The 13,251-nt window shown below is 41.6% G+C and overlaps 1 protein-coding gene across 2 annotated transcripts in view; it reads left to right on the plus strand.

Moving 5' to 3' along the window:
- Positions 1-6,906: 6,906 nt before the first annotated feature.
- The window catches only part of cacna1ha (calcium channel, voltage-dependent, T type, alpha 1H subunit a), an 89,496-nt gene continuing 83,151 nt past the window's right edge, over positions 6,907-13,251 (plus strand). For both annotated transcript variants that reach the window (XM_067382370.1, XM_067382371.1), the window contains exons 1-3: positions 6,907-7,009; positions 8,444-8,577; positions 8,925-9,022. In XM_067382370.1, coding sequence (XP_067238471.1) covers positions 6,917-7,009; positions 8,444-8,577; positions 8,925-9,022 — 325 coding nt within the window. In that variant the 5' untranslated portion in view covers positions 6,907-6,916. The remainder of the gene's footprint in view (positions 7,010-8,443; positions 8,578-8,924; positions 9,023-13,251) is intronic.

The raw sequence follows: 13,251 nt of genomic DNA on the forward strand, positions 1-13,251 counted from the left end.
GCCTAAACTAAATAAATACCAAGTACTTTAGATATATACTTGCCCTGTCTACAAACCTGATTCCAAAAAAGTTGGGACACTGTACAAATTGTGAATAAAAACCGAATGCAATGATTTCAATAATTTTTATTCAGAATACAACATAGATGACATTAAATGGTTAAACTGAGAAAATGTATCTTTTTAAGGGAAAAATAAGTTGATTTTAAATTTCATGGCATCAACACATCTCAAAGTTGGGACAAGGCCATGTTTACCACTGTGTGTCATCCCCTCTTCCTTTTATAACAGTCTGCAAACGTCTAGGGCAGAGGGGGGCAAACTACGGCCCGCGGGCCATATATGGCCCGCCAAACACTTTCATCCGGCCCGTGAGGGAGTTTTTAAAATAATACACTTGAGTAACGGTTTTGGTTCAGAATTTCTAATTTGATGCAATACAAGTGAATGCCAATAGATGGCAGTATAGCATGCAGTACAGTTAGAGTTAGGGCCTAGCTACTGTAGAATTAGAATGCACTCGGTAATAACTCGGACGTTAATGAAAAGGGAGAGTGGCGAAAAAAAAGAAAAGTGGACTCCGAATGTCGGGTGTTCAAGGAAGAATGGACCGCAAAATACTTCACCAGTATCAGACAGAAGGCGGTATGTCTAATATGCCAAGAAAGTATTGCAGTTTTTAAAGACTACAACATCAGTCGTAACTTTTCAAGCAAGCATTTGAATTATGCAGCCAACCTGTCATCTGCAGAAAAGGCGAACAAAGATTTAAAACTCGCCACAAACTTAAAAGCCCAGCAAAATACATTTACAAAACAGTGCTCTATTCAAGAATCGAAAGCTAGTTATGTACTGGCACACAAAATTGCAAAACGCAGCAAGCCTTTTTCGGATGGGGAATTTGTGAAAGACTGTATGGTGGAGACTGCTGACATACTTTGTCCTGGTTCTAAAAGTCAGTTTGAGAAAATTAGCTTATCGCGGAGAACAATTACCTGGCGCATAGAAGTGATTTCCGAGGAGCTGCTCTCGGAACTAAAACGCAGACTGCTTCAGTCTTTTTTTTCTGTCGCACTTGATGGAAGTACCGACTTCAGAGACACTGCTCAACTTTTGATTTTTGTCAGAGGAATAAACGAAAATTTCGAAATAACAGCGGAACTCCTCGGGATGGAATCAGTGATGGGAACGACCAGGGGCGTTATGACAGTGTATGACAGTGTGTCCGTCTGCTTGGAAAAAAATAACCTGCCGTGGACAAAGCTGACAAGCGTCACAACAGATGGATCGCCAAATCTTACGGTCAAAAACACTGGACTGCTAAAAAGGTTGCAAGACAAAGTAAAAGACGAAAGCCCGAACTCGGAAGAATTAATATTTCTTCACTGTATTATACATCAGGAAGCCTTGTGTAAAAGTGTGTTGAAGCTAGAAAAAGTTGTCAAAGTGGTTGTGAAGCTTGTCAACTTTATACGGGCAAGAGCGCTTAACCATCGGCAGTTTATTCAGCTCCTGAACGAAACTGAGGCAGAGCACCATGACCTCTTGTACCATTCAAATGTGCGCTGGCTAAGTCTCGGCAGTGTGTTTCACCGTGTCTGGGAACTAAAAGGAGAGATTGCAATGTTCCTCGATGCGGTTGGTAAAACTGGCGACTTCTTTTGACAGTGAAAAAGCACCACCAGACATACAATTGGAACATCACCAGTTAACCAGTTTTATGCCTCACTGGATGAAAAAAAAAAAATTCCCAAACATAAAAAAGCTTGCACAAAGAATGCTTGTTTTATTTGGATCCACATATGTGTGTGAACAAACCTACTTCGTCATGAACTACAACAAATCCCAGCGCAGATCAAATTTAACAAATAGCCACCTGTCAGCTATCCTGAGGATCTCATCAAAGATCACTCCAGACTTTGACACCCTTGCAAGGAGTGGGGACCAGGCTCATTGTTCAAATTAACACTTTCATTACCATGACTTTGAAAGACTGGCCCTGCGTTCCAGTGTCCATACTATCCATCCTAAATAGTATGTGAGATTAAAATAAGTGTGTCCCAAAGCATAGTATGTTGAAAAGAGTATGCCAAAAGTCCCCGGATGGTCTACTATTTCCGGTAGATTTTCGAAGTGTAGATCCGTGCACACTAAAAGCTAATATTGCCCATAACCCATTGTGCATTGGACGAGGATTCAGTTCAGAACTACAAACACGATTAAAAAGTGTTAAACTACAAAACATGGCGGATACGCGCGTTCGACGCTGAGAGGTTTGAGTGACTAATAATCAGTTTAACCTGATAGAAAATATATATCTAATGTTACCAGAGTTATTTTTCATCTGCAAATACCAATGTGGACTTTTATAAATATCCGAATGGCCATTAACTTTTAAATGCATCATTTTGCATTAATATGAGAGTTCTCCACATGAAAGACCCGCGACTGCAGATCAACGTGCTGCATTTCTCTCCGATACGGTAGGAAATTAACTAAATGAAATGTGGAGGATGTAAAGTGATTGACAGGCCAGTATACGGTGACAGGATGTTACACACTCAAAAGTAAGTACTTTTTGTTCACAGAAAGAGTACGTACTTTTAAGGCGTAGTAGAAGTAGGCGAATTGGAACGCAGCATAAGACTAAGGTTCTCGCTGAGTTTTAATCAGACATTGTTTTATGATTATTAATATGCACATACATAGCAGTCACTTGAGATTATATCTGTTGTAAATTTTAATCAGTAAATTAAATAAGAATTGTTGTTTAATGTGACAAATGTTTCTATCAGATAATATATTTTCCATGCATACCTCCAGTGTAAATAAAAGTTCTTTTATCAAGGATTTAGTATGCGGCCCTTCACTTGGTTTGCAGAACTTGATGTGGCCCTCTGGTCTAAAAAGTTTGCCCACCTATGGTCTAGGGACTAAAGAGACAAGTTGCTCAAGTTTAGGAATAGGAATGTTGTCCCATTCTTGTCTAATACATTCTTGTCTTTTTCTTGTCCCATTCTTGTCTAGTTGCTCAATGTCTTAGGTCTTCTTTGTCGCATCTTCCTCTTTATGATGCGCCAAATGTTTTCTATGGGTGAACAGTCCATTTTTAATGAGCCTTGGCCCAGTGGAAACACCTGTGCTTCTAGATCATGTTTAGATATGGCTTCTTTTCTTTCACCGACAATGTTTTCTGGAAGTATTCCTGAGCCTATGTTGTGATTTCCATTACAGTAGCATTCCTGTATTTGACGCAGTGCCGTCTAAGGGCCTGAAGATCACAGGCATCCAGTATGGTTTTCCAGCATTGACCCTTACGCACAGAGATTGTTCCAGATTCTCTGAATCTTTGGATGATATTATGCACTGTAGATAATGATAACCTCAAACTCTTTGCAATTTTTCTCTGAGAAACTCCTTTCTGATATTGCTCCACTATTTTTTTGCTGCAGCATTGGGGGAATTGGTGATCCTCTGCCCATCTTGACTTCTGAGAGACGCTGATATGGCTAGGAACTATACTCTCATTCAGGCGTAATAATCAAGGAACTTTGCTGCCGTTCCATGGCTGCAGCAGTGCAATGATATTACGCAGCGCCTGTGAGCCCCTGCTTGCACAGGGAACGTGCCTTGCAACCATGGAGACGTATTTGAGAGACGCTGCGTAATATCATTGCGCCTGCTGCAGCCATGATACGGCAGCAAAGTTCCTTGATTATTACGCCTGAATGAGAGTGTAGTTCCTAGCCATATCAGCCTAGAAAATCGCAACTTTTCATTTTCTGTCAGTCTTAGTACACGATGTAACTACAGAAGAGTCAAGTTTTAAATAGGAAAAATATCAAAACTCTTTGGTCATTTTTAAGCGCGATGCTAACGGTCTAATCAGATTCAATGAACTATGCTAAGCTATGCTAAAAGTGGTACCGCCAGAACCGGAGATCGGCTGAATGGATTCGAAAACGGTAAAACTCAACTGTTTAACTCTAGGGGAGTTGGAAAATGAGCCTATTTTCAAAAAAAGCGGAGTGTTCCTTTTAAGCAGAATACCTCAAATGGAGATCGCTGAACTTGTACAGTACCGTCTGTGTTTTCAGATCATGGCACCTCCGCAGCGAGTGCATGCGAATGATTGCCAGATTGCAAAAAGCAGAGCACGTAACTATTTAAAAGAAAAGCTCTGATTGGGGGATTTGAGGTATTGATATCTGGCAACCGCAAGCATGAACGCTCGCCTAATAGTCTTGTACAGCAGTCTGAAATATATTGGCTCCTTTTTTCAACAAAAATAAAGCTTTTGGTAAAGTTTTCGTTCTTTGAAGTACATTTTAGTCTCGTCTTTTTTTTTTTTTTTTTTTTTTTTTTTTTTTGTCAACATTATTGCATGTTGATTATAGTCACAGTTATCGTTTAATGTCCTTATTATTGTCTTGTCTTTGTCTCGTATTAGGGGAAAAAAACTTTTAACGAACATTTTTCATAGATTTCGTTAACGAAATTAACACTAGTGCAAAGTATTATGAAGCAATGTATTTATTGTAGCATCTTGTCAGTGAATAATTACAAGAATATTAATAAAGGGGGAAGAATAGTAGAAAAGGAGGAAGAATGGTGAAATAATCCAAGAGTAGAAAGAAGAAAACCATCTTCACAATGGTTGGGATTCCATGACATTTTGTCTCCTCCCTTGATTGGGCTTGACTGGTGGTTGGAAAAATCTTAATTTTAGCAGTAATGCATTTCCTTTTAAGGGGATGGATAGACCGTAGAGCTGATAATCTTGGCCAGTTCATTTTAACAGAATAGACCATTATTTATGAAGTGACTGATTATCAATTTAAGGCACTCAGACTTTAGACTGTGAGTGGGAATTACAACATGTCTTTTACCATGACCCTAACCGCTCTGTGTGACCTTCGGGTCTCCTAACCTCTGGCATGGCTTATTAAAGTCCACTCCATTTCCCGCTTTTCCCTGGAAAGCGTAACCATCTTTGAGCAAGTTATGAAGTGGGATTTGGGACCTGGATCAGCTTGGATGCATGACTGAGACGTGATCTCATGTCCAGCATCTAAGAAACACTAGTCAAAGTACTCCATATCCTGATTTACCACGGCCCCCAGGCGGCCACTGTCCATCTTGGGAAATCATGTCCAATTCTAATTTTCATTGTGTGTGCCAGTTGAATAGAAATCCTTATGATTTTTTTTCTTTCTGTTCTTTTTTCTTTATACCTTTTCCGTTGTTTGTGAAGCTCCAACAGAGGCACGGTGACTTGAAAATCCTCAGGGTTCATCATCAGCACCTGATTTCAGTCATTGTAAGGGAACACAACGTTATGATACCCACAATCCAAAGCTCTGTGATGGCTTATGGAAATGAGCACTATTCAAATTTCTCATTTGTGTTTTGCATAGCAAGTGCCCATCATTCGCCCCATTTAGATGATGACCTGCATAAAACTTGAGTTGCAGAGCCCTTGTCAGAAAGCTGATTGTGTCCTTGGAGGGTTTAAGCTCGGATGTTTTAAAGATTGTGTATGAATAGAGCCAGATGATCAGAAATGGTCTCGAGAACATCAGGATCCACAGGGGCTTGTGGGTGGTATTGGTGCTGATTTGTGGTGTGCGTAAATGTGTGACGGCCGCTGGTCATGATGGACATGTTGTTCATGATCTTCAGTGTAGCGGAGAGCGCCAATGGTGCTGATAGGTCATGCTTGGTGACAGCAGCAGCAGCAGCTTGTTTTGGCCTCGTCACTGACGGTTCTTATGACATCTGACATCTCAGACAGCAGTGGAACCAACAGCCGTGTAGCTGAAATAGACATAACCCTGTTTCTATTGCACTAACTAAATATTTCAGCAGATAAGCAGTGAGAAGAACATTTTATGCCTGCTTGGATCCTTGATATGGCTGCTATGGCTGTATAGTTTATTGATGTATTTCACATTAGTTCTCCACTGGTGATAAAACAATGGAAATGTTTTACTGTAACTCTTGCATGTCGACCCTTTATACTCAACTGTTCAAAAGTTTGGGGTTAGTAATTTTTTTTTTTTTTTTTTTTAATAAATTAATACTTTAATTCAGCAAGGATGCATTAAATTGATCAAAATACATTTATAATCACCATTTTAAATTGATTTCTGAAGGATCATGTGACCCTGAAGACTGGAGTAATGATGCTTTGCCATTACAGGAAGAAATTACATTTTAAAATATTCAAATAGAACAGTTATTTTAAATTGTAAAAAATATTTTACAATACAAACTTTTTTTCACAATAATACCGTTCTTTATTTTACAATTTTAATGTATTTTTGAACAAATATGGCCTTGATGAGCATTTGAATATTCTTTCAAAAATCTAACCCACCCCAAAACTTTGAATGATGATGTGTAACATTGATTTCTAAATATACATGCAGTTTTTTTTTTTTTTTTACATGTCTTGGCTTTTACCATTTAATTTCATTAGTGCCAATGGTTTCTTGAACTTCTTAGACATATCCAGACCTTTAACTAATTTTAATTTATTTTAATTTTATTTTACCCCTGTGTTTGTTTTGGCCTTGAGGAAACCAAATGGCTAAAATTAAAAAAGAAGAAATTTTAAACTTAATTTATTTAATCTGTAAATAATAGTCTTTGCGCTTTTTAATCATGCTTTAGAAGTTTAATTAAAATGCATTTAGAAGGAAGGAACATTTTGCAAATTCATGGTGGTGTTTGCTCCGGTTTATTAAACTCATTTCCTCTAAGTATGGGATCAACAAAATCCATATTGGTGTTTACTATCTATGTATCTTTATGTTCCATAGAGAAACATTTCTTTGCAATTGTCTGAACACAATCCAGAAACCTCTGTGATGTATTCCCTTGACTCTTGTGCACATGGTTTGAGCATGTGAGCATGCTGGTGATTCTACTGAACTGTGTGACTCTGGGCATGTTCCAGCCATGTGAGGACCTCAAGTGCCAGTCTGAGTGGTGTATCATCTTACAGGTGAGTCTCGCTCCATTATGCTATGAGAGATGGACTCTGATAGCTCATAATAGGATAATGTTCCTTCAGACATCATTCCTTAAAAGATTTAGGATGCTTTAAACTGTTGATATTAAATTGCATAAAATAGCATCAAACCAAATGGCCTCTGCAATCAAATGTCGCTACAGCTTTTCTCAGAACTAGCTTCACATTTCTGAACCATTATTTCAAATCAAACTAGTTTCAAGGTGGGTTTTTTTTTTTTTTGTGGATGTATGAAGTTCCTAGAATAAAAGGTGACCTAGAATAACAGCCATGGTTCATTACATGTTCCATGTTTAATTTTGTCTTTAATCAATTTATCCATATTTTTCATCATTTGAACATTCATGGCATTTGTGTGTGTGTGTGTGTGCGTGTGTGCATCAGGGTATAGTTAATAAACTAATTCTAAAGCAATAAATTGTATTTTTTTTTTTTTATTAAATTTTATTAGCAATATGTTTATTAAAAATATAAAAAATATAACTTATTTTATTTCAGGTAGCTGGCAAGGCAACATTAACATAAACATCTAGTTTAACAATATGTACTAAAATAACTAAAACTGAAATAAAATGATCAAAAACTATATAGACATTTAAAAAAACTTTAAAATAAAAATGCACAACAAAATTATAACAAAAATATAAAGAAGAAAATGTATTGTGTTTAATAAAAACTACAATATGATACTAATGATACTTTAGAATGATACTAAAATAACACTGGTGTGGATTATATGTCCACTGCACTATACATCAAAAATTAATTTGTTCTTTTTGTTTCAATTAGTCTTAAAATGATTCGTTACCCTTTATTTTATTTGTTTGTTTTATTATTTTTGTGTCCAATGTCTGTTTTTAGGACTGTCCCACTATGGAGTTGGCGTTTAGCCCATGTTTTGTGGCACGCACAGGTTTAGGGGTCACTGGAACCTTTGCCAGATATCAGAGACTGAAGCATTTTGCTTCTTTAGTTTTTTAATTCTCTGTAATCCTGCCCACGCTCCCACCAGTGAGCTGGGTTGTGTACGTATATGGTACTGTGGGAAATTTTTATGTCCAGAAGAGCCTGACATCAGCATCAGCAGGATTTAGGAGATCGGGTCGGCTGAGGCCAAAGCTGAAAATACTACACAACATGAATCATAGCTGATCTTCTCACTCTCTACTTGTAAAACGCTCAAATGGTGCCCAAATTTATATAGGCACTTTTGTAGTTCTTTGCCTGTACAGAGCCTCTAAAGGGACATGGTGATAGGGGAAAAAATAGATGGGAGGAAAATTTATATTGAAATATAATTGTTTTCCCCCCATCTCATGTTCTGCCTCCTACAGTACATAAAATGTCTCCTCCTATATGATAGAAATGATTTTTTTTTTTTTTTTTTTTTTTTTTTTTTGTCCACAGGCATTTGATGACTGTATCTTCGCCTTCTTTGCTGTGGAGATGGTCATTAAAATGATAGCCCTGGGGATATTTGGATCAAAGTGTTACCTTGGTGACACATGGAACCGCCTGGACTTCTTCATTGTCATGGCAGGGTGAGGAATCCTGTCTCTTTTTGTACTTGTCACTCATGCATTCAGCCATTATCACCACGGTAAAGCTGGTCCATAGGGACCTGCTGCTCAATTTACAGGCTGTCAGTTGGGAAATAGAATTACTGTGAGTTTTCCCGCCGCTCCAATTCATTAACCATTTAAAAAAAACATTCCCCTTGTTGTTTAAAATGACCTTTAATTTGACATGAGTGATGAACGCATCAAGACTTCTGTTTTAAAACCACTTTTCTTTCATTATCCTCACTTAAGATTGACAGAAAGGTTATAGAGATTGACCTTTAGTGTCTGATGCTTGCAGTACATTTCCTCTGTTCTGCTTCCTCCAGGATGATGGAGTATTCACTGGATGGTCATAACGCCAGCCTGTCAGCCATCCGGACTGTGCGAGTGCTCAGGCCCCTGCGAGCCATCAACAGAGTGCCTAGTAAGTATCTTTCATGCTGGAAAATCCTGGTCGTTGATTGTTTCAAGACGGTTTAAGATGGTATTGATCAACTAGGTTAAGTTGACTAGGTCACCTTGGCTGAGCTGCTGGGGATCCATGGTGATTAGATGACTTAAAAAACATGCCATATTTCAATTCATATTGCCCCAACCCCACCCCCCAAACAACAACAACAACCACAAAAAAAAAAAACAGCTCAACCCACCTGAGGCTGCTATGACCTGGTTTTTCCAGCAGGGTGATCTTTGGCTGCTGATGCTACCCACCACTCAAAGACATTGTTATGTGTCATTTCATCTGTGATGAAAGGCAAAAATTGCTGTCTGATTTATGACATGTGAAGCAGAGATCATCTCATCCAATCATGTGATGAGCCTGTGTGCAGGAAAAAACAACTTACAGAACACACAAGTCTATAAATTACCCAGCAGAAAATGTCCCACAAACTGAGGAAGGTGTATTTCTTTTAGTAATGAGCCTCTTTGTGGCGGACTGACAGTTATATTTGATCTCCTAGATCCTTGTCTACAAGAAAAATAATGAGACCCATATTGTGTCCCATACGTCAAAGGGCAAATAAAATTACAGTGGTGCCCTTTTTGCCTCTGGTTACTGTTAACAGACTTCTACAAAGGCAAGCGTACTATAAACAGTACCATTTAAAACTTTGGGGTTGGTAAGATTTTTTTCATGTTTCTGAAAGAGGATTTATGTTCATCAAGGCTGCATTTATTTGATCAGAAGTACAATAATAATAAATAATAAACAAATGTTAAGTTGTTTCTGAAGTAATTCAACTCACAGCTTCATTGTTTGTAGAGAGACACTTATCTAACAAGTCGTAGCTGATGTTAGTGCTGCAATCATCAGTGACAGCTTTAACTTGTCAATGCTGGCAAATAACCATGGTATAAGCAGAATAATCCACTACTAGCTGTGCATTAAATGATCTGAATGCAGTCCTCTTCGTGTCAGGTGTTTCTTTGTCTTCATGTCGTGCATTAAAAACATTTAATGCACAGCTAGCCATGGATTATCCCTTACTTATTATCAATGTTGATAACAGTCATTCCGCTGGGGTCATGAACTGAAAAATCTAAATTCCTTTGGTCTTTTGACATATAAGAGATAATTGCACTATATAAACATCCTGTAAGATTCAGAACTCAAATTTTTATTGTTAGTCTAACAGCTTATTGAAGCTAATCTGCCAAAATGACAGGTTGTGGAATGTGCCACTTTATTACATAATAGTGTGGCTAAACACTGCCTCCACAGAGGAAGATCAACACCCGCTTCTACATCACTGGCTTTTTAGCCCTGCCCACCGAATCACGCATACCATGTAGTAGGTAACGGAGAGATGCTAATGCTGGGTTACTAGAGCTAGCAAGCGATAAAGATGGTTTCGGGGATGGCAAAATGTGAATGTCTAAGTTGAGCATTATTTATTTGTATTTAGTACATTTCACTGTGAATTATTTGGTCAATTTGCCAACAGACCTTTACAATATGGACTCGACAGTAATTCGACAACATGTGAGAAACTGTTAATTCTAATGCCTGATCTGTGACCAGTGATTTCTGATATTAATTATTCATGTACAGTCAGTAAATCAAACCAGTGACTAAATGGTCAACTTCACATTTTCTCTTAGTAGGATGAAAATATTCTGTTATTTAAACTAATCAAATTATATATAGAAAGCGATCAAAGAATGCTCAGTTTTCAACCGCTGGAGCTGTCAATCAAATGTCTCGGTTACGTATGTAACCCTCGTTCCCTGAAGGAGGGAACGGAGACGTACGTCAGTAGTGACCGACGAATTGGGATATCGCTTAGAGAGCCCTATCAGCTTCGTGTAAACTAAAACAAGCCAATGGAATTGGCGTGCGATATTTGCATAATGCGCACCGCCCCCGACAGGTGTATATAAATAGGAAGCAGATGCAATCGCACTGTTTTTCGCTGAGGAGACAACTGGTGTCCGCGCTACAGCGAGGGTACAGAAACTGTGGCGACGGGACGTACGTCTCCGTTCCCTCCTTCAGGGAACGAGGGTTACATACGTAACCGAGACGTTCCCTTTCAGTCGGTCACGTTCGACGTACGTCAGTAGTGACCGACGAATTGGGATCCCAACTAAAGCGCCACAGTTACGAAACCCCTTCCAGTGCCCAGCGCAAGCTCAGCCGCTCATAGCACCGGCTGGCGGTGAAGGGGCGAGCTTACACCGAGAGAGTCTACTGCTGTCTAACCACTACCCACTAAGTAAACTGGACTACACTGGGGAAGCGAACCCGTAAGGGACGCTGCGGAGACGCTGCCACTACCTATCCAATGGGGGAGGAGTTTACGTGGGAATACACATATGGACTGGCCCGGGGGGCAGTACACATATGGAGTCCCTGGGATGGCTCCACCTGGTAGGGGGAGACTCATCTGACAGGTGACAGCAGAGCTGGCTCTGCTAAGGGAAAGACACGGACTCAGCCCGTAGGGAGTTTTAAACCGTGGATAATTACACATATGGGACCGCTCACGTAGAGGAGTCACGACATATGGGCCCCAGCCAACAGACAGCGTCAGCGACGGATGTAGGCCTGGCATCAGACACTCCGCAATGTCCGAGCCGAAGGGGGAGGCGGAGGAACTCGACAGGGTTCGCCAAGCGGGGAACACGACTGGAGTGAAGTATGCACATATCCGGCCAGTGGCGGGAATGGCATTGCAAGCCGACACTTAGAGTGGGTACAACACGTCTACCGACTAGTGGATGCGAGTACACGTGAGGATACCGGCTCTACACGTAGGCTATAAAACCTAGCGAACGTGTTTGGTGTCGCCCAGCCCGCAGCTCTACAGATATCTGTCAGCGAGGCGCCATGAGTCAGCGCCCAGGAAGAGGCCACCCCTCTGGTGGAGTGGGCTCTCAACCCGAGCGGGCAAGGCACGCCCTGGGATTCGTACGCCAAGGCGATGGCATCCACTATCCAGTGGGCCATCCTCTGCTTGGAGACGGCCTTTCCCTTCTGCTGGCCTCCGTAACAGATGAAGAGCTGATCTGAGGTCCTGAAGCTTCGCGTTCTATCCACGTAAACGCGCAGAGCGCGGACGGGACAGAGCAAAGCTAGGGCTGGGTCTGCCTCCTCCGAAGGCAGCGCTTGCAGGTTCACTACCTGATCTCTGAAGGGAGTGGTAGGAACCTTGGGCACGTATCCAGGCCGGGGTCTCAGGATGACGTGAGAATCACCGGGCCCGAATTCTAGGCACGTTTCGTCGACCGAAAATGCATGCAGATCCCCTACCCTCTTCAGGGAAGCCAATGCAACCAGAAGAACCGTCTTAAGAGACATTAGTTTCAGGTCGACTGATTGCAAAGGCTCAAAGGGATGAGCCCGGAGAGCTGTGAGAACCAGGGTCAAATCCCAAGAGGGTACGGAGGAAGGGCGAGGAGGATTCAGTCTCCTGGCCCCCCTCAGGAACCTGACGATCAGATCGTGTTTCCCCAGGGACTTACCCTCAACTGCGTGGTGATGTGCGGCGATAGCGGCAACATACACCTTGAGGGTGGAGGGAGACAGCCTTCGCTCCAACCCCTCTTGCAGGAAGGAAAGCACGGATCCGACCGAACATGATCGGGGGTCCTCTCGGTGAGAGGCGCACCATTCGACGAACAGGTTCCACTTCAACGCATAGAGACTCCTAGTAGAAGGAGCTCTAGCGGAAGTGATGGTGTCTACGACCGCTTGCGGGAGATCACTCAGAACCTCCGCATCCCGTCCAGGGACCACACGTGGAGGTTCCATAGATCGGGACGCGGGTGCCACAGGGTGCCCCGTCTCTGAGTCAGGAGGTCCTTCCTCAGAGGAATCGGCCAGGGAGGGGCTGTTGCGAGGAGAATGAGGTCTGAGAACCAGGTCCGAGTGGGCCAGTACGGAGCCACTAACAGAACCTGCTCCCCGTCCTCCCTGACCTTGCACATGAGTTGTGCGAGAAGGCTCACTGGGGGAAACGCATGTTTGCACAGACCCGGGGGCCAGCTGTGTGCCAGGGCATCCGTGCCGAGCGTGCCGTCGGTCAGGGAATAATACCACTGGCAGTGGGCAGTTTCTGGGGAGGCAAACAGGTCTACCTGGACCTCGCCAAAATGCTGCCAAATCAGCTGGACCGCCTGGGGGTGGAGCCGCCACTTGCCCGCAAGTGG

The sequence above is a fragment of the Chanodichthys erythropterus genome, chromosome 3 (genome assembly GCF_024489055.1).
Source record: "Chanodichthys erythropterus isolate Z2021 chromosome 3, ASM2448905v1, whole genome shotgun sequence".
In the NCBI taxonomy this organism is placed as follows: Eukaryota; Metazoa; Chordata; class Actinopteri; order Cypriniformes; family Xenocyprididae; genus Chanodichthys; species Chanodichthys erythropterus.